This window comes from Babylonia areolata, chromosome 7 (assembly GCF_041734735.1).
Source record: "Babylonia areolata isolate BAREFJ2019XMU chromosome 7, ASM4173473v1, whole genome shotgun sequence".
Taxonomy (NCBI): domain Eukaryota; kingdom Metazoa; phylum Mollusca; class Gastropoda; order Neogastropoda; family Buccinidae; genus Babylonia; species Babylonia areolata.
In genome coordinates this window covers 40202644-40225360 of record NC_134882.1, presented here as the reverse complement: position 1 = coordinate 40225360, position 22717 = coordinate 40202644, and the positions used below count along the sequence as shown (strand labels likewise).

At 42.6% G+C, this 22717-nt stretch overlaps 1 protein-coding gene across 5 annotated transcripts in view; it reads left to right on the top strand.

Annotated features, from left to right (window-relative positions):
- Positions 1 to 22717, top strand: part of LOC143284028 (uncharacterized) — a 244453-nt gene that overhangs the window by 72195 nt on the left and 149541 nt on the right. For all 5 annotated transcript variants that reach the window (XM_076590593.1, XM_076590590.1, XM_076590592.1 and 2 more), the window contains one exon: positions 10626 to 10742. In XM_076590593.1, the coding sequence (XP_076446708.1) occupies positions 10626 to 10742 (117 nt within the window). The remainder of the gene's footprint in view (positions 1 to 10625; positions 10743 to 22717) is intronic.

Genomic DNA, 22717 nt, shown 5'->3' with positions numbered 1-22717 from the left:
CACACACACACACACACACACACACACACACACACACACACACACACACACACACACACAATATGGTGTCACGACAATAACTTCTAAACATAGGTTTTGAGTGGCGAATGCGATAACTGACAATAGAATCTACAATTTCATTTCACTTCGTCTTTTGTATAATGGAGTGATCGAAACTCTCTAATGGTATTTACATTAGCATCTCATTCCATTAATACGTTTTCCCCAATAGTGTCGATTTTTGGAAAGACATCAGTTGCTTTTGGTGAAGTGGCAATCGACTTTCCTTCTTGTGGAAGTTAAAATCGAGATAGTTTCATGGGAGTTGTATTCTCCTGAAATTAGAGAGAGAGAGAGAACTCAGAACTCATAACATTTTTCATTCAAGGATTACTATTTCAGGCATAGCCCATTCTTCCAATCTGCCCAAGTCAGACAGAGAGAGAGAGAGAGAGAGAGAGAGAGAGAGAGAGAGGCGGAGGGAAGAGGGAACGACAACAGCGACGGGCATGATAATGATGATGGCGTTAACTCTCTCCATACGAACGGCGAAAGAGACGACGTTAACAGCGTTTCACCCCAATTACCATCATCAAAATATTGCAAGCGGAACGCTCTTATACTGAAGAGGTGAATGTTGACAAAGAATGCCACAATTCTGACGACGGAAGCTAAAGGTTGGGTCATTCAGACACCCACTGGACATCCGAGGGGTCTGTGTAGAGGAGAAGAGAGGACTGGCCGTACTGAGTGAGTTAACGAAGACGTCAACGGCGATGACTCCAAAACTGTCACCTTCTTGTTGCATTCCACTTGGGAGAGATCATTGCGACGCACCAACCTCCGACTCAACTTCAGAAGTGCAGCAAATTACCAAAATTATGGCGCTTTCTCGGAAAGTGGGAGAGATCGTAGGAGCCGCCATGCCCACCACCCAGCCCCCCACGCTTTCTCGCCTATTGACAGTGTGAGATTGCTAGAAAGCGTGGGCGAAGAAGAGCATTTGTTACAAGGAGTACCTATGTCCTTACAAAACCTTAGCCTGTACAAAAACCCCTGCCTATACACGTCTTTATTGTTGTCTGGCAGACAGTTGCAGGTCACTGTCTGGGCCGTGAGGGGGTTTTCAGCACGAAGACTTTGTGAACCTGATCTCTCCATAGCTGTCTAAGTGGTAGGAAAAATCGAACACCCAGTGTTGGCATCATGTATGTTACAGGCTGTCAGTTCACCAGGAAAAGTGATGGCATGGCAGTAACATCCGGTCCTCGGGTTGGTCACGTAGGTGTTGAAGACCGTGAATTATGATGGATGTGACTCAGAGAATGAGAAAGAGAGAGAGAGAGAGAGAGAGAGAGAGAGAGAGAGAGAGAATTTTTTTTCCAGGGAATTGAGATAATACTATAGCAAGAATGTTTTGTTTATTTTTCACAGTCATGTGGTCAGAACTCAAGAAAGAAAATCGGAGAGAGAGAGAGAGAGAGGGTGGGGGGTGGGGGTGGGGGGTGAGGAGGGGGTTAGGCAGCTTGTACGCTATGGCTACGCACGTGAGAGTGCAATTTTATTTTCTGCTCGTTTGAAAAAATACAACATATCTCTGGTTTGTTTATGACGTAGAAGAGGAGGTCGTGTGTTTCGGTTTTGGCATGACCACGGTAAAGAAACCCCTTGACCATAGCCGTCAGTGAATGCATTGTAGAATGTGTAGATCTTGAAACAAACAGAACAGTGAAAATTGCTGGTGTACTTGAAAAGGTATGAAATAATAAATGGGACATTGACATTTGATGATAGGTCGTTCGGGTTCAAACGCAAATCTTTGTGGAAATTTTACACTTCAGAACAGCACAGCATCGTTGTCATTGACTCACTTGTGTAAACAAAGTGAATCTATGTTTTAACCCGGTGTTCGGTTCTCTCTCTCTCTCTCTCTCTCTCTCTCTCTCTCTCTCTCTCTGTGTGTGTGTGTGTGTGTGTCCGTGTGTCTGTGTGTCTGTGTGTCCGTGGTAAACTTTAACATTGACTTTTTCTCTGCAAATTGTCAGTTGACACCAAATTTGGCATAAAAATAGGAAAAATTCAGTTCTTTCCAGTCAATATTGCACCTCTTGGATGGGCACAAAAAAAATAAAAAAGAAGCCTAATTATATGCAAACTACATTTACTGTTATATTTATATTTTTTGTATTCTCTAAACTTGGCACTTTGACCTCTTATTCTGACACAACAACAAGAGTTCCTGTTCAAACAGGAACTTCTTTTGCTAAGCATGGAATTTTTATTTATTTTGCAAACGTTTTGGTGCACATAGTTAAAAAGGGAAATTACTCTGTAATTAATGCTATGGGACTTAATTTATCACAAGTGAGTCTTGAAGGCCTTGCCTCTCTTGTTTTTGTTTTTGCTTTGGAGAATGCCCTTTCTGATAACACTTCCGAACACAAGCAATTAAACACACTGACGCTGCCAACTAACCAGACAGCTCCTGTCTCGCTGGCTGGCTTTCTGACTTATCTAGAGGTGGGGTCACCCCTGTGATCCCGTGTGTCTGTTTCTATTTGTTGTACATCGTTTGATCAGACGATGGCACGTGCGGCCTTTTGTGTTCCCAGTGCACGCGCGTCCACAACACGCGCTGTTCCGTCCGCTGATTGGTGGATAGATACTGTACTGGAAACACGTCAGCTTTCAGAGGTCTGACAAACAGATTAGTGGACAGATAATGTTCTGGAAACACGTCAGCTTTCAGAGGTCTGACAGACAAGCTGATTGGTGGATAGATACTGTACTGGAAACATGTCAGCTTTCAGAGGTCTGACAACAGAGTTGTGGATAGATACTGTACTGGAAACATGTCAGCTTTCAGATGTTTGGTAAACAGATTAGTGGTTAGATTCAGTACTGGAAACACTGGAGACAGCTTTCAGAGGTCTGACAAACAAGCTGATTTGTGAATATATATTGCATTGAAACACAAACAAGCTGATTCGTGGATACACATAAGCTTGCATTGTCTGACAAACTAAGACTGCTAGCAGATTCGTGGATACACGTTAATAATTCGGAACACGTCAGATTTCAAGTCTCACAAACAAGATGATCGTACCTTAATTATATTTGTTTTTCTCTGATTCATATGCTCAGGGTCAGGTGCACAGACAAACAGACAAAAAAATTCTTTAACATTTCGGTTATGTGTAGCTACAATATTATGTATCCATATATATCCTAATTTCCTCAATACTTTGTATGAACCCCCCCTGCCGCCCCCCCACCCCCAAACAAAACAAAAAACACAAAATAACAAACAACAACCAAAAAAAACAACAACCCCCCCCCCCAACAAAAACAAAACAAAAAATCAAAACAACAACAACAGCAAAAAACCCCAATAACGAAGAAAATAAGAAAGAAACAACAAAAACAAACAAATAAAACAAAACAAGGGCTGTCATATTAAACGCATTGCATTAGAAATTTTGTCATGCATGAAGTCACACCATATCCCATAGCACATTTACCTATATCCACCGGGATAATTTGCTCTTGTATTCACTGTTTTAAAAGACGAAATAGACCTTCTTTATTTTATTTGAAGTTACCATTTCAAATAACATCTTCGTTTATCGAAAACAAAACTTGTTTTCAGAATGCTTTGATATTAAACAAAAATGGCAACAGAAGCACTATATCATGACAAACATCAGAAAGTGGGGGTGATAGAGAACATGTATATATATATATATATATATATATATATATATATATATATATATATATATATATACGAGAGAGAGAGAGAGAGGTGATTGGAGAAGAAGGAAGAGGGGTGGGGGGAGGAGGAAGAAAGAGAGAGGAAGAAGCACACACACACACACACACACACACACACATAGGACACAATTCAAAATGGCGGAGACTACCAGCAGCTGAACCTGACTGTGGCAAAAGTTGGCAAATGTCAACAAAAGAAATGAAAACAAGAAGCTTCAGTGCCCGTGTGGTGACTACATCAACACATGCTGTCGGCGGGCAACTGGAATCGAGTGGTAGCGGGTTGAAAACCCATACTCCAGTTAGTAAAATGCCCGATACGAGGTTACCCTCAACGACTGACCTCCCCACGGCAAAAGAAGTCGAAGAGACGCCTTTGATCCAGGCAGTGCCTGACCTAAACATAGAGTCTACTTTATTAGATCTCAGGCAGACGGTGAGAGCTCTCTGCAATCGAATTTCTTCCCTAGAGAAGACTGTGGAAGCCCAAAACAATTTGTTAAAACAATCAACGATGTTTTTTACGAAGACAACTGTTACTATGGTTTCCAGTGAAACACAAACGGAATCCAGCCCCAAACCAAAAATTACATACGCTGAAGCAGCAAAACGTTCAGGATTGAGTCCAGTAAAACAGAAGAAACCAGAAAAAACAACAACGAAATGTGACAAGCCCATCAACACCACTGGGAAAAAAGAAACACCAAAGCAGCAAAAGCTCCAGAACGCTGACGTCAAACCAGTCCCTGACAAGACCTCGTCGAATTACGTCAAAGAAAAGCAGACTTACACGAAACGTTCCAATAAGAACACAGAGGAACATGAGGACCTTCCAAAAGTGCTGATCCTACATGATTCAGTAATGAATGGAGTACACGAAAAAAGACTTGGAAGATCATACTGCTTTCAGGCTTCGAAACAAAGGAACCACACCTTACATGAGACACAGAAATCCCTACAAGAGTTTTCTTCACCCCCAGAAAAAACGGACCTTGTTGTAATTCACTGCGGTATCAACGACCTGAAAGTGAACGAACCTACAGAACTATGCAGAACATTCGTTTCCACAATAAAAGAAACAGCGCAGAAAAACACCCATATAAAATTCGTCATAAGCAAAGTCACACCAGTAAAAGATAAGAAAACAGAAATCAGAAGACAGCTGTTTAACGCTATCGTCAGTTCCGACCTGTACGATGTGGCCAACATTTCATTTGTAGAAAATGATAACATCAAACCGCATCATCTTCGGGACGGCATCCATCTGAATCAGAGGGGGTCCAGTCTACTGGCAGCCAACGTAGGGCGACACGTCCGAGATCTGCTGTGGGAGAGACCAAGACGACCTGCACGCCCCACCAGATACCATCCACACCAGTTCTACCCCGCACGTCCTCGTCATGACTGGTACAACAATTACGCCGTCCTGACAGACTGGTCCATGTATTGACATTTGCATCACCTTAAACGCCACAGCCAGCCTTGACTGTTTTCACCACAGAGACAGAACTGCTGAGTTTTCTACACTTCGCCGTTTCTAACACAATATAATTTCATCTTATTAGACGTTAAGCATTTTATTTTATTTTATGTATTTATTTATTTTTTTCATAACTAGTCCATACAGCTACTGTTAAGTGACTATAATTACTGTTTAATTTTCGATTTACAACTGTGGTAAGTCGAATAAGTAGCTGACTCAATCACAAATTGTATAATTATTATTATTATTATTATTATTGTTGTTGTTGTTGTTGTTGTTGTTGTTTTATTTTCTAATTTAGAGTTTCTTATTTTCTTTTTCCTTATACCCTCCACACACTATACCCAACATACACATACTCTCCTCCATAATGCCCCCCATTCGCAAACAGGCAATCCAGGTTATGCAGTGGAATGCTAGATCCATCTCCACAAATTTACCATATCTTATCCAACATTTGGCAAATAATAACTACCAAGCACTTATATTACAATCACTTAATGTTAAGAAGAATAAATTACCCAAGCTTCCAGGTTATTATTACCCACCTGTGCACCAGAATGTAGATGCTGCCACAAAAATCAGTGCCGCACTATATATTCAAGAAGGAATAGAGTACACCGTATGCTCTCCACCAGCACCTAACACTACTCCAGATTTTCATTCATGCGCGGCACGTATTAGGTTCAGTGATCATCTTACTCTACGTGTCGTATCTGTGTATTTACCGAGAGGCCCAAACGAAGTAAACACGGAATGGTTACATAATATTCAGGATAATGAAAAATGGTTGATTGGGGGAGATTTTAACGCCCATTCTCCTTTTTGGGACAAAGATTGTGTATCAGTTACTTGTAACCGCTTTGTAGAAAATATTGTTGATTCCTCCTTGAGCCTTTTAAATGATGGCAGCGTTACCAGAATCCCTGATATTGTCACTCACAGGGCATCTGCTATAGATCTGTCTTTCATATCCCCTACGTTGTATCCAGAATGTAAATGGACGACATATAAAGATACATTGGGAAGTGATCACTTACCGATCATCATGACTTTTAATGTAACTCAAAGACCTACAGAATTTCAAAAAGACAAAGTTCCAAGATATAAATATAAAGATGCTAACTGGGAGAAATTCGAAAGTATGCTTGCTAGCTATAACACAGAGTTCATAAACACCGCGGATATAGATACATTGTATTCATTCTTTACTGACACCATTTTACAAGCTGCCGACATATCAATTCCAAAATACAATTCACTTAAATCAAGCAAGCATTCGGGAAATATTTGGTGGACACCAGCCTGCGAAGCAGCAGTAGATAATAAAAAATCTAAATTTATTACTTATCTGAGCAACAAATCACCAGAGAATCTTATTGAAAAGAAAAAGGCAAATCATCATAGCAACATGGTCATTGCACAGGCAAAAAGACAATATTGGTCTTCCTTCTGTAATAGGGAGATTTCTGATCATAAAGATACTAAAAAGGTATGGAAAAAATTTAATGAAATGAAAGAAGGTATAAATTTGCCATCTTGTCCTATTAAGATAAAAGACAAAGATTTCCCGTCCAATGTAGAGAAGGCAGAAACATTTGTAGAAATGTTCTCGGAGTCTATGCGATTGGAAGGTCTCTCACTTAAAAACAGAATACACAGAACCGAAGAAGAGAGCAAAAGTGATTATACAGATCCATGTCCTGATAATAGTCAGTACATCAATGCTCCACTCACGCTCAACGAGGTTAAAGAAGCATTAGTATCCCTCCCTAAAAAGAAAACATCTGTAGGACTTGATGCAGTCTCAAATGAGATGCTGAGACATTTACCAGAAAATTTTGTTGTTTTATTGTTTGATATTTTTCAAAAGTGTTGGATTGATGGTTTAATGCCAGCACAATGGAAACAGTCTATTGTGATACCAGTTCATAAACAAGGAAAATGCAAAACAGATAAGAGCAGCTACAGGCCAATTGCACTAACATCACATACTGGTAAACTAATGGAAAGAATAATTTTGAGAAGGCTGATGTACTATTGTCATAAAAATAAGATTATCCCAATTAACCAAGCGGGCTTTCAGAGAGGTAGATCTGCAATTGATAATTTGGTAAAACTTACAACACATGTAAAACAACAATTCGCTAGAAGGAAAAACGTTCTTGCAACTTTTTTTGATGTGAAGAAAGCCTATGATCAAGTTTGGCATGCAAAGTTACTCTTTAAACTGAAATCTGTTGGCTTTTCAGGACATCTTTATGATTATATCAAAGATTTCCTGAGTGAAAGAAGTATACAGGTACGGGTCGGGAATACATACTCAAATCCTAAAACTCTTCACATGGGATTACCCCAAGGTTCTGTTATTGCCCCTGTTTTATTTAATATCTTGTTGAACGACTTACCCAAACACTTATCAAATGATGTGATCCTAGTGCAATACGCAGATGATATATGTATGTGGATGAATGTAACTATGAAACGGAATACATCCAAAAGGGCTTTAAACTATATCAAGAAAATATACCAACGAGAAATAGATAGATTAAATAGATATATTGCTGATAATGGTCTTACATTATCATCAGAAAAAACACATATTATGCTTTTTAACAATGGTACAAACCCAGAAGAGTTACCAACATTTAAGATTGAAAATGAGACAATTCAGTATAAAGATACTGTTAAGTTTTTAGGATTGATACTTACTTCAAAACTAACTTGGAACATCCATATTGAATATTTATTAACAAAAACAAGAAAATCTCTAAACTTACTCAAAATTGTGAGTAAACAATACTGGGGACAAGATACAACGATTTTGAAACATTTATCATCATCACTTATTCGATCCAAACTATCCTATGGACAAGAAGTCTTTTTCAATGCTCCAAAATATTTGCTAAAGAAACTTCAAAGCATAGACTGCAAAGCATATAGACTTGCCCTTGGTGTACCTTTCCATGCATCGACCCTCGGAACATACAAAGAAATAGGAGTACTACCTTTAGATGAATACCGAAACCTCGCATGTGCTAAATACGTACTGAGAAGCTCAACAACTGAAAATTATACATCAGAGGAAGTAAAAATTACATCCGAAAACAGCTTCCCCAAAAGAGCTAAAAACATATCTTATTTAACACCCATTGGCACGTTTGTGTCAAACCTGTTCGAAAAATCTAAAATTAATTCAGATGACGTAGACACACAGAAGACCGTAAGTCCATACCCCATCTGGGAGATGAATAAAGCACATTTTGATGTTAATCATACTGACATTAAAAAGAATGAAAATCCGAATATCATGGCAACGGAAGTCCGAGTACACCTTCAAAATAGATACCGTGATCATTTACAGATCTACACAGATGGCTCACTATTAGACAATGGCCAAGCAGGTTCAGCTTTTGTTATACCAGAACTGAAAACGGAAAGATCATACTATATTGGTAAAAATCGTTCAATATTCACTGCTGAACTTATTGCTGTTCTTATGGCTCTAAATCATATTCTTGATCTTCCAATTTGCCTTCTACAAGTCTTGTTTTGCGTTGATTCCAAATCTGTATTATGTGCTTTAAACTCACCAAATTGTAAGAACAAATCTAAAATCATACTAGAAATCAGCCACATTTTACATCTTTTAAGCTTGAAAGGAACACATATTACGTTTTTCTGGGTTCCTTCACATCTTGGTATTCTCTACAATGAATGGGCTGACAGGGCTGCAAGAAAAGGTGCAAAGAACGAACAGGGAACCATAGAACTTTATGTGCCTCTATCTGTACAAGAGGGTTATCGAATACTAGAAAAAACATCGTGGAACAAAGTCAGAGAATTATACCAAGAAAACGGCAAAGCTTTAAACCATAGTGTAATTAATGGTCAACAACCGGGAACTATCGATCAGTCAAATACATACAGTAATTGAATAAGATTAAGGCAGATTCATACATTATCAAACAGGATAAAACTGAACGCTTTTGTAACAAAGTTCAGCAAAGATGTCAGATGCATATGTGGAGAACATATTTCTAGCAACCATGTAATATTCGAATGTCAGAATCTAAAATGTTTTTTGCCAGACTTCACCAAAAGTTCTTTTGAATGTGTTATTAACAATTCCAATATGTTATTTGTTATTGCAGAAGGTTTGCTGCATAGTCCTATAGGACATTTGTTATAGATGTTATATTTGTTTGATGTTGGCGTTTATAACGTTTCCATTTTTCCTAGCGTTGTCTCTCCCTATTCACCCTCCACACATACACACACTTTTACCCCTCCCCCTCTCACAGCCCCTACCCCCACGATTTTTTTTTTTTTTTTTTTTTTTTTTTTTCCCCCGTCTAATATCACTTCAAGTGGAAAGACGTTAAACTGAAGACAACAACACACACACACACACACAGAGGGGACGTCCACACACTATTCATTCACTGTTTATTCATTCCGACCCCCATGATTCTGGCGCTTTATCTTCGTATAGTGAAGTGACACATTTGTGACTGCTGACAAAGATAGCAAAACAGCAATAAAACATTGTCGCCGCACGTCAGCAGACGAGTTTCTTTGCAGGCTGGAGGTGACAGACTCGACATCTACCGATCTCTATGATTAATGTGTGTTGTATGGGCCCGGGCGTCAAAGATCAAGACTGTATAGTTGTGTTAAGATGGGGGAAAGCCCACTTCTTGAAATGAGATCTGAGATCCCCCCCCCCCCCCGTCCCTCGCATTCGCTTGGAGCGAGATAAAACGAAGAACAGAGAGTGGGAGAGAGTTGTTTCAGTAGCTCAAGGAGGCGTCACTGAAAAGCTACAATATCTGCATTCGGACAAATCCATATACGCTACACCACATCTGCCAAGCAGATGCCTGACCAGCAGCGTAACCCAACGCGCTTAGTCAGGCCTTGGCTCACTGGCAGTGAGCATACAGCAGTCAGAATGCAAATGATAACCAAAGATCACAGAGACACTGACACTAGTTTATTGAATAGGCCACAGCCCCTTTTAGTGGGAGTTCACAGTCGACAGATACATTATTATTTACACGAGAGGAAAAAATACATTTGTATATTTTGGACTGCATTCAAGATCTGGGATCAAAGCTTAAAGGCATAGAAAAGAAACTTCGCAAAAACAAAAATACTCTCTTCTGGAACTCTCACAAATTCCAGATTATGAATTTCGAAATTGACAATTGGGGGGAAGGGGGGAGGGGGGGGGGAAGAATGGAACATCCCATGCTCTTTCTTGTCAGCTGCATGCGTCTGACACACGTTATTTACAAATATATCAGGTAAATATGGCATCATTATATTCTTGTTTTTGAACATTATCTTGATACTGTTGTTTCAGTCACAAGGCCCAGACAACATCGTGGTTACCTCCCCGTGAAAACTGGACGGGCTCCAGTGGTCTCCCTTACGGCTGGGAAACAGGACAGGACAAGAATGACAAGGATTACTTCATCAAGTGAGTAACGAATGTTTGTGCAGATGTCTGGGCTTAACACGACCATATCAGCTTGACAGATATCTGAAAATGAGAAGTGATGGTGAGGTAGGGAGGGGACTGGAGGTGAGGGATTCTGAATGGAGTTAGATTATGAGAATAATGATAACAACGATAGCAATAATATGTACATTCATAAAGTGCCCTTTCTCTCAAAGAGCATTGGGCGCTTCATATGAAAGAAAAAGTTAAAAACTGCATAAATCATTCATGACCAGTCTTTCTCAAAACCCCTCTCCCCTCTTCCCCGCCCCCCTCTCCCTTTCTCATTCGTCATGCATCTTGAGTGAGCTGACTTGGGTGGTGTTGGAGAAGGAAGCTGGGATGAGAGTGCTTTGCAGACAGACCGTAATCATCTGCGTGGTTTCACAGGTCGTGGACCAGTGGACACATAATTTGAGCGTGTGTTGTAAATGATCAGTGCGTTTTTACCTCGGCTTTGGTCCATCATTACTGTTGAGGAAACAGTATGGACATTTGCTCCTGGTCCTTGCAGATATGGTGTAGGGTATATCTATTTGTCCAAACTCAGTGACGCCTCTTTGAGAAATTGAAAATGTAAACATTTTGTACACAGTGTACCAGTTTCTTTCAGTGTTTATCCTGGAGCAAATTAACATGGACCACTGGAATTAGTGAATGGACGTTAGCTTGAAGGACTTGGGTTTGTTGACCCGCTTTTCCAAATCTCAGAGCGTCAGGTCTCCAAGTTCCCTGATAACTGTGTTTGACTGCCGTTTCATTTTAACCACACTTAACTGGCCAGCTGACCGAACTGTTGATCGTCGTGTCAGTGTGTGTACCCCACGTGGAGGGTCAGTTCTGTGGCTTGGCGTCACCCTTGTTTTTTTGTCCGTCCGCTTCTTTCTCTTTTTCCACGAGTTTTTATATATTTCATCTTCTCTCATCCGTCCATTCCACAGTTCCTGCATTTACACATCAGCATCTTTCGTTTTCGGCGTCAGCCATTACTCATTAACTCTTTTCTCGCGGGCCTTGGAACAGAACAAACGGAACGGAGTCAGACTTTTAAAGTGTGCCCACTCTCCTTTATTCTGTTGGACAGTGACGCCTTGGATGTGAGAGGGTTAACGTCGTAAAACTGTCGATAACAGTTTCAACTGACATTAAAACTGAAGTACTTTTGGGATCAGCCGTGAATCACACGTTCACACAGTCACGATGGGCAGTGATGCGGAGTTGCAAGCTGATTTTGCCTGGCTTTTTTACACAGCCCTCATGGGGCAGGCGTCAAGCACACTTCCAGTTTTACCCTTTTCTCCTAAGACGATCTGATACCCGCTAGATGAAGTGTCTCGGCAGTTTTTCTGCATCCTGGCAGTACGATGGGAGATTCATTTCTGGGGAAGGTTTAAAATAAAAACCGTTTCTTCCCCCCTTGATATTTGGCACACACACACACACACACACACACACACACACACACACACACGTACACAGACAGACAGACCACACACACAGACACACACAACACACACACACATGTATCTATATATTTTTAATAAACATTTTTTAATCGTACGCTTTTCTGTCCGAAACCGAGGACAGTTGAAAACTCTCTTTCCTCCTCTCTTTCTTTCTCTTCTCTCTCTCTGTCTGTCCTCTTTGTACCATTTTTTCTCTCTCCATCCCTGTGTGTGTGTGTGTGTGTGTGTGTGTGTGTGTGTGTGTGCGCGCGCGCCGGTTCCACTTTCTCTCCTCTCTCTGTCCCTTTCTCTCTTTGTCTCTGTGTGCCAGTTTCTCTTTCTGTCCCCTCTCTCTCTATACCAGTTTCTTTTTCTCTCCTCTGTCTGTCTCACTCTCTCTCTCTTTCCTCTCTGTGCCATGTTATCTTTCTCTGCTGTATCTTTCTCTCTCCATATCTCCCTTTTCAATCCTCTTTTTCATCCCTGTCACACATGTTTCGTTTATCCATATGATCTTTTGGTGCATGATCAGGTTCCCGTTCCCGTGTCCCCTCCCACTCCAAAATACAGAAATGTTCCCTTTTAAGAAGAATGGATTTTTCTGATACCCCCCCCCCCCCTGCGGATGTCTGAATTATACACAGTAAGAGAAAGGCATCACTTGTGGCGCCTGTTTTAACTGGATAAGGGCAAACTGATCACAGACAGATCTGGCATTGAGTATTCTTGAAGTAACACCCTCCTTTGTCAGGATCCTACGACTAGATAATACACGCCGTTACGACATACGAGAAACGAATGACGATTAGTGATCATGTTGGGGCAAGGGGAGCCTAGTCACGTGCTAACGAAGGGTCAGAAACGTGTAACCCTTGCGTTACCTCCACCTCCCTTACATCGATCAGCATTCTCCTGCTAGTTTTCTCCCCTGTCATCCCTGGCTTCGTTCTGATCACTGGTGGATGTGAACAGAGCGTGTTTGGCGCGTGGGGGAGATTTACACGAGACGCTGAAGAGACAGGGACGGTGAGACTGTTCCATCACCGGATCGAAGACCTGTTTGAAATGATTCATGTGTCGCTGTTCAGAGGAACATGAGAATATTCCTGATTGTGCGAAACACAGTATCTGCAGAATACTGAAGACGCAAAGTATGTTGAAATGCTTGATGTTAACCACGTGTTTGTACGACGAACACGATGTAAAATGAAAACGTCGCGACACCGCAAGAAGAAGGTGGCAGAATGGTTAAGACGGTCATCTGCCACATTGTCTGTGAGGGTCTGGGTTCGATTACCGGTCTCGCCTTTTCTCCCAAGTTTGACGAGAAAAATAAAACTGAGTGTCTCGTCATTCGGATGAGACGTTAAACCGAGGTACTGTGTAGCGCACTGAAAAAGAACCCACGGTAACAAAAGGGTTGTCGTCTGGCGAAGTTCTGCTGAAGAAATCCATCCTTGAGAGGAACACAAATATATACACATACAATCAAGGCCTTCGGGGTGTGCTGCTGGTCAGGAATCTGCCTAGCAGGCGTGGTGCAGCGCATATGGATTTGTCCGAACGCAGTGACGTCTCCTTGGGAAACTGAAACTAAAAAAGTGAGACAAGGTCGTGAGGGAGAAGCAAAAATTGAAAACAAAAGCCACCACAAAACAAACAAACAACAACAACAACAACATCAACAAAACCCACCCCCCCCCTCCACACACACACACACACAAAACAAAAAACCAAAAAAACCAACAACAAACAAACAAAAGCCCCCACAAAACAACAACAACAAAAACAACAACAACAAAAAACACAGAACAAAAAAAACCCCACCAACAACAAAAAACCCCATAAAAAAGCAGTCAAGACGCAGCTTTACAGAGGAAACCACTTTCGTATGAGCCAACTCTCCCTGTTTTGCCTGGGGCTCTTTCAGTTATATGGGTGTTTTCTTCTTTTCGCTATTCCTTCCTTTCTCATTTTCTGCCTTAATGCTCCATTCACATTTATAGTCACTAGATTAGAAACTCATTTTTTTCTCTCCCTGGAATTGATAATCGTGTTTTTTTATTTTTATTTTATTTTTTTCAATCCTCAGGAAAAGTGAAGTTGTCCGAGGGTGGAGTTTGGTGCACGTGCCTTTTATGCATATTCAATATACTGCAATTTATATGATTATGTAATTGCGTTACTTTATTCACTTTTTATTTTGTAAAGTCCTGTTGTGTGAAATTGGAATTTTAGGATCGGACACGCTATGTCGAATGGGGTTATTTGTTGACGTAATATTCGAGCGAGTCAGGATGGGACAAGGAACCTTAATCACGTGCTAACGAGTGGTCGGAAACATGTGACCTCAGCATGACCGTCAGCTCGCATTCATCGATCAGTGCTCTCCCCCATATTTTTTGTTTGTTCTGTGAGCTCTGGCCCTGTTCTGATTATTGGTGGATATGGAGAGAGAGAGAGAGAAAGCGAGAGAGAGAGAGAGAGAGAGAGAGTTTAGTGCGCGCATGAGATTTTATATGACACCTGTAGAGAAAGGGTCAGCAAAACTGGTCCGTCGCCGAGTTTGAGATCGGTATTAGGATTCCTTATGTGTTGGTATTTTTGAAAAGGTGAGAATACACCTGGATACGTAGAAATACAGAAAGACGCTGAGAGACTGAAAGAGAAAGGGCACGCATCACATGTATCACACAACGAGGGCAGAAAGGCCACAGAGTGATTTGGAATGGGATAGTTGTGACATGCCCATCGTGGCGTGGTAAGGTAACACACGCTGCTGGGATAAAGGAGACACGAATGAGGGATAGTGATCAGGATCAGGTTGGCTTAGCCACGTGCTAACGAAGGATCAGAAACGTGTAATCCTAGCGAGAACCCCGCCTCCCAGGCATTCTCCTGCTGTTTTTCTCTCCTGTCATCACAGGTGGATGTGAACAAAGCGTGTTTGGCGCGTGGGGGAGATTCACTCGAGACGTTGAAGAGATAGGGACGGTGAGACTGTTCCATCACAGGGTTGAAGATTTGCGTTTGAATTGCTGTATGTTTTGCGGTTTTAAGAAACACGACAAAACCCATGAAAGTTTGAGACCAGTGAGCAAGCGGTTCAATGATATTCTTTGTCTGCATAAAATACCAAGAGTGTATGACTGTTTATAGTTTGCTTTCCCTCAGATCGCCAGGGGATATTGATCTTATGAAAAGCCAACGTGCCAATTTAACACTGATATTTCTATTGCTGCACGTAACATTAACATTCGTATGAATCCATAAAATAGCCATACAGTATACACACCATTGGAAAAAATCTTGAAACTTTTATTTAGCTCTTGAAATCAGAGTTGTAACCGTTTTCTTTCTGCACATATAGCAAGCCATTCTTTTCCACGAATCACGTGTAGAGGTATTTATCAATCATCATCATCGTCATCGTCATCATCATCATAAGTAACAGCAGAAGACACAGCACAGAAACACTTCTCTGTGTGTCTTTCTCTATCCCCCCCCCCCTCTCTTTTTCCGACAACGTGTATAATTTAACTGAGAACTGTTAACGAAACGTATGATATATGATGTGTATTATACATTATTTAGGTGTGTAAATGTCAATTAAAAGTAGGTGTGTTTCATAATGTGTTTTGTATATGACTTAGATGAGGGTATACTACTTAAAATAAAGTATTGAGTATCTATACAGTATTGTACATCTATGTTGTATGTTATGTATTACTTAGCTGAACGTATGTCAGTTTAAATGCATGATGCGATGTCCATGATGACTTTTTTAACACCCTCTAATAAGGGGCAATGGCCTGAAAATGAATAAACCACCCATCCATCCCTCTCCCCCTCCCTGCTCCCCCAATAGTGGTGGACAATGACCGGGCGTTCCAACTGTAATGGGTTTTTTCATCCTCCACCACCCTCTGCACCCTCACCCACTTTGTCCTCATGCGTGTCAGGCAATAGCGCGATTCTTGTATAAACTGGGAACAGCACTGGCAAACTGGAAACCAGACGTTTGTTTGTAGCTTATGCAGCACACACATCCCAGAGCATGTATTATTCACTAAAGATTCCGTGACCACAGACAGATAAAGACAGTAGTTTGCCTTTTGGGACTGTTGTAATCTGAAAATATGAAAATGAGGTGGGTGGGGCGTGGAGAAGGTTGTAGGGAGGAGTGGGGGGTCAGTGGAAGAATTGAGAGTATCGTTTCCCCCATTTTAGACAGCAATTGGGGACTTTCGAATTCTCTCTGAGGGAGAAATCCAATTGAATGCCTGATACGACTGCAGTTTCGTCCCCTTGTGTGCTCTTCAGATATCTCGGCATTGGCAGCGAACTATCGCCCCCCATGGCAAGTGATCCAGGGACACCAGTCATTGTTTAGTGGTGTTCTAAATCACAGAGGGGTAAAGTCACAATTTGATGACTTCCCAAAGCAGCCCATGAAGGTTGAAGTTTTTTTTTATATTTCAACCGTGGAGGTTTGGGCAGCTTCCTGAAATGGACAGTCAGTGGATTTGATATGCCCAGCTGTTTCTGAAGTATTCCTTTCCAAGTTCGGTGTCTCCTTCAACGGAAATTGAGGTTTTATGAGAGACAGAGACCGAGCACCAGACAGACACATAGACTCGGGCAGAGAGAGAGAGAGAGAGAGAGAGAGAATCTTTCAAGTCGCCTGATAGAAAACGAGAAGTAGCGAAACGAAACATTCCCAAAAGGGGAAGGAGCGGGAAAGAAATGTATTGACATTGTTCATCAGTCCATGGTGGAGTTACCCTTTCTTCCCTTTCAACTTTGCCAGACAGTCGGCGACTCGAAACTCAGTTTTGAATCTTTTCCAAAGGGATTTCTCTTTTCCATCGAGTTCGTGACTCGGAACGTTAGTTACGACTGCTACTGAAGGAATCTGTACCATCTTCCATGCTTTATTAATTTTTTTTTATCTGTTCAAAGCAATGCCTAGAGTTCAGTTTGTAACGTTTTTATCGTGGGTTTCTTTCTTTCTACGTTCATGGACTACAACGTTCACGTTCACTCGTATCTACAAGTGGGTTTTCACCTGTTTGACCGTTTTTAACCCGCCTTACAGGCAGCCATAATCTGTTTCCGGCTCTACGTCTGATGTGTTTGTTCGTGTTTCCTTTAACAGCATTGACAGAGATTACAGGATTTTTAACGTGCATATTTGATCTTTTAACACGTACACACACGGGACATTGGGGCACTAGCAAGTCTGTATATATGTTAACCTGGGAAATAGGAATAGTCCTCACACCAAACCCCATCAGGCCCCGATACCGGTACACCGGGATTGAAACCCTGACCCATTGTGCCCGTCTTCTCTGCAGGTGACAGGGCCGCATGTAAAATGAAGAGAGAGAGAGAGAGAGAGAGAGAGAGAGAGAGAGAGAGAGAGAGACAGACAGACAGACAGACAGAGAGAGAGAGAGAGAGAGAGAAAGAAAGAAACGACAGTATTTGTGTCGTTATATTTTCTGATTGCGTGAAGAAATACAACGGCTATTTGCGCTACAACGGCTATTTGCGCGTGTGCGAAAAAAAAAGAAAAAAAAGAAAATATTTGTTTCGTATATTTTCTAGTCGCGTGAAGTAATACAAAGCGCGTGTACAGTGTTCTGTAGGACTGATGATGACTTCAGGTTTGTGCACGAGTCAGCGTACCAAAGACTAAGAAACTGAATCCGTGTGAAATCATTTCTCCAACCCCAATAGAGACCCCCGGGCAGTGAAAAATCACTTCCGTTTGTACATGTTCCGTGTTCCCGGCTTCGATGCCCATGATCGATGGGGCCCCTTGGCGGGCAATTTTAGCAGGGCCGAGTTTGCTTTTCGTTGAGTTTTCCCAAATATGTACAGTGCAGTAGACTTAGGAAAATTCTTAACCCAAAGTATTGCACGTGCAGCAACTCAGCCCTGAATTCAAAGCGGTTGTTGTTTGGTTCGTCATTTATCAGATGGATTCCCTCGTCTCCTCGACAGTACGTCGCAGGTCCCCCAGTCCTCCGTAGAGCTTCCGGCCGCTGGGATTGGGTCGGGCCAGGTTTTCTCTCGGAGCGCTTGGTGGAGCGGGCAGAACCGCAGCAGATGTTCTGTTGTCTGGCTGCTCTGTGTCGCCGATACGGAGTTTCATGTATAGGTGGTATTTCAGGCGGTTGTGGCCTGTCCTGAGCCTGAAAATGGCTACCTGCTCTCAACGAGTCAGCAGGTAGTACGGGTCTGCTCTGTTGTGGGTGTATGCTGCTGCTTCCACTTGTTCTGCAGCTTGGTCTTAATGATGGTCCTGGATTCAGAGTAGCATTCAAAGCGGTGAAAACTGAAACAGTTCCGATTATTAACACGTCTTTCCCCACTTGATTATCATTCTGAATGGTGCCTCAAACAAAGAGAGACATTCACAGATGTGCCCAGCCTTCTTACAAAGAAGCTGTCGTTTAATTTTTTTATGTAGATTTTCCACGACTCTAATTTTCTTTTCATAATGAAGTGGAAATACTGTACAAATAGATGATTCTGTGTGTCATGTGTGCAAAACCATCGTGGTTTTGAGCACCACTCTAAGAGCTAGGGGTCAGGAAAGTATTGCTTAGTAACATGTAAGGTTTAAAGTTAATAACCAAGCGGTATTGCAGGGCTGAAAGGCACACAGACACACACGGGAAGCGTGTCACTGTGACCACAGCCTTATATATGTCCATGAAAAAACAGCAACCCCCAAACCGGAGAAGCTTATGGTGTGGATAAAAACATCGCTAAACATCATTTCTTACGAAACCCCAGCCCAACTATGTTAATCAACCCAATAGTTTTTTTTAAATTTGGGTTTGGAATAGGGTTCAGGTCATGTTTTAAATCACAACTTGGCATTTTTAAGGATTTTATTGTGAATGTAGTGATGTAATTTAGCGATGTCTTTGTCCACACCACAAACTTTCGTATGGGGTCATGGATTGAGTAAGCAGGTTAGAGTCGCTGAAGATTGACAACGTTGGAAAAAGTGGGTGAATGAGGGCGCGCGCGCGCACACACACACACACACACACACACACACACACACACACACACACACACACACACACACACACACACACAAAACGCACAGAGACTCACGCAGGCACAGACAGACACATACATACATACATACAGACAGACACACACACACACACACACACACACACACACACACACACACACACACACGGCGGTCGTTTGTGTTAAGGAAGCCACACACATATACCACTAGTGCCCCACGGCAGACAGTGTTGAGTCAGGAACTCGTAAATGGAAACAGTTACGTTGGCAATTGTAACGAACGACCAGAACTTCGCAAGACTTGTCCTTAATTCAACGAGGTCTGTGCGAACTATGCTTCGTTCGTTCCGCCTTTGCTCGGAGATCAGGAACTATCCACTCTCCCACAAGCTCGTTCGCATCCTCCTCCTCCGCCTACTTCTCGTTCCTTTGCTCACCCGGTTTCTCGTTTCCTTCTTCGTTTGTTCGTCGTGGTCTCCTCCTGTCGTCCTGACCCTCCATCGATCCTCAGGTCTGGTGAAGGTAATTTGAAACAACAATTAACTTTATTGAGGAGGGCTTTTTTCCCCATCCTTCTGCTCGCCGCGGCTTTCAGTCTGAATGACTTTCTTGTCTCCTGTCGAATCAAAGGCATAGTGAGATACAGGGTAGGGGGAGGGGAGGGGGAGGGGAGGCTAGTGGGACACAGAGAGAGAGAGAGAGTGATAGAGAAAAGGGGTGGGGGGATAGAGAGAGAGACGGGGAAGGGGGTGGGGGAACAGAGGTGGGGAAAAGTCTTAGTAAGAAGGGTGTGTTGGTTTTAGATACTAGGGTCGCTTAGCGGGGTGTAAAAAAAAAGTTCGGGGTCGTGGAAGTAGGGCATAGTGAGATGAAAAGTTGCATTGATTTTGGCATTTCTGGAAAAAAATGCATTTGTCGAAGTCATCGAAAGTATGTTCGTTTACTTTTCCTTTCAACAGCATGAAATTGCTCTTCTTTGTTTTATCATCACTGTCGTCGTCGTCGTCGATATCATCATATCATCATCATCATCATCATCATCATCTATTTTTTGTTGCATTTTCTTTCGGTCGACTTCAAACGAGAAACTGTTTTGACGCTTCCGTTATGTTATGAGGAATTGCCAAACCCTGGCTTGAAAGCTGGAATTTTTATTTCTGATATTCTGGTCTCCCAATTTTCTCCGTCTTTGTAATCCCGTCTCTTTCTGTGTTTCGGTGCCTGCCTTGCTGCCTCTCTGTCTGTCTGTCTGTCTGTCTATCTGTCCGTCTGTCTGTCTGTCGGTTCTCATACTGATCACCCCATGTGTCATCTTGACACGGGCAGTCGCTGGCTGCAAGATAGGAGGAGATAATAACATTTTTTCATTGGAAGTGGGGGCTGTTTTGCTGTTTATCCTTTTCTGTGATTTTTCTTTGATGTCTTTTATTCACTGTCTCTCTCTCTCTGACGTAAGCATAAACCCAGTGTGCTGGTCAGGCCATGAAAAGCGTGAGTCTATACAATGAGATTCCGCCCACTTCAGAGAAGATGACGAGAAAACGCTTTCATTATTTTCAGGGGGAGTGGTGTGTGAGGAGCTAGCACCAGTATTTTATGTTGTTCAGAACCGTGGGTTAATTGAAGCAAGCCAGATAATGTTCACTCTCGTGGTCGTCCCTTCTTATAGCTGAGAACCCTTTCCCCCGTAAATTGCACCCTATTTTCCAACATGACATACAATAACTCGGTGTTTAGATACTAGGGTCGGTGTTTAATCCATTGACTGCTGAACCTTGGTGACATGAGATCAGTGTGGCGACAATTTTTAAAACTGCAGTTTCTTCTTTGTTGTACACTTTTCAGCGATGTAATTAATTTTGCTGAACAAAGGTAACAACTTTAATCCTGTGAGGAAAAAGTCTAACTAAAGACTGGTGATTGACATCCTGACCTGTAAGCTCTGTCTTATCTCAGTGAGATGACAGCCCTTCACTGACGTCCTGACCTGTAAGCTCTGTCTTATCTCAGTGAGGTGACAGCCCTTCACTGACGTCCTGACTTGTAAGCTCTGTCATATATCAGAGAGGTGACAGACCTTCACTGACGTCCTGACTTGTAAGCTCTGTCATATATCAGTGAGGTGACAGCCCTTCACTGACATCCTGACCTGTAAGCTCTGTCATATCTCAGTGAGGTGACAGCCTTTCACTGGCGTCCTGATCTGTAAGCTCTGTCTTACCTCAGTGAGATAATTAAAAAAAAGTTAAAAAAAACAACCACCACTGTCTGGATCACGATGGCACTATCGCTGCAGCAAAGCAGGATCATCAGCCTCGATGATCATTCAGGCAGTTTGACACATGTGCCTTTATGTGGAATATCTAAATCCGGCATTGCAGCGAAAGGTTGTGACTAATTAGAGTATTACGAATAATCAAGGAATGGCCGTAATGGGATGGGGCGCGGTTGGTGGTGGTGATAGTGGGGCAGGAGAGAGAGACAGAGACAGGCAGAGAGAGAAAGAGAGAGAGAGGGACACACACACACACACACACACACACACACACACACACACACACACACACAGAGGAGACCAGAGTTCCGGGGGAAAAAAAAGGAGAGGGAGAGGTCAGGAACGCAGTCACAACGCACAGGCACAAAGCTGGGTGGATTGACAAGCCGACATGACTGGCGTGGCACCGCGGAGAGTTGTGGCCCCTTCCCCCCCCTCCTCCCCTTCCCTCACGCTCCCCACAAACCGCCCGTCTCCCCACCCCCTCCGCCCCCCGCCCCCCACTCCAGCCGAGGCTATTAGGTAGATACTGATGGGGGGCAGCGGAGGATATTGACCATCTAGCCACTGAATTAACTCGTGTCTAGGTACCCCCTTCTCGTGCCTTCACCCTTCAGTCTTCCATCACTTGTTGCTTGTTGGGCTTTCTGCAAGACGTCGATGACCTGGCGTACTTCGCGTTTCGGGGGACGAGTTCGTCTGCATCTTAGCGAGTCAGCGTCGGAGACAGATTTTAAATGATCCTCATTTTGCAGACTTTGAAGGGTTTATGTTATTTTTTCCCCACCGTTTCAGTCTTTGCAGTTTTATTTTGAAATGGCGCAAGTGTTTAGCTGTTACGTACACATGTTTTAGCGCACACACACACACACACGCGCGCGCACGCACACACATACGCACGCACGCACGCACGCACGCACGCACGCACGCACGCACACACACCACACATATGTATTGCATATATGTATCTTGAAGGTGTTTGTTTATCTTGTAACAGTTCAGTTGGTACTTGAGGTTCACCTTTTCAGGAGCATTACGTTCTTCGTCTTCGAAAGAGACCTCCCTTTCGCGCGCGCGCGCGCGCGCGCGCACGCACGCACGCACGCACGCACGCACGCGCGCACACACACACACATCCCCCCTCCCCCCTCCCCCACACGCGCACACACACACAC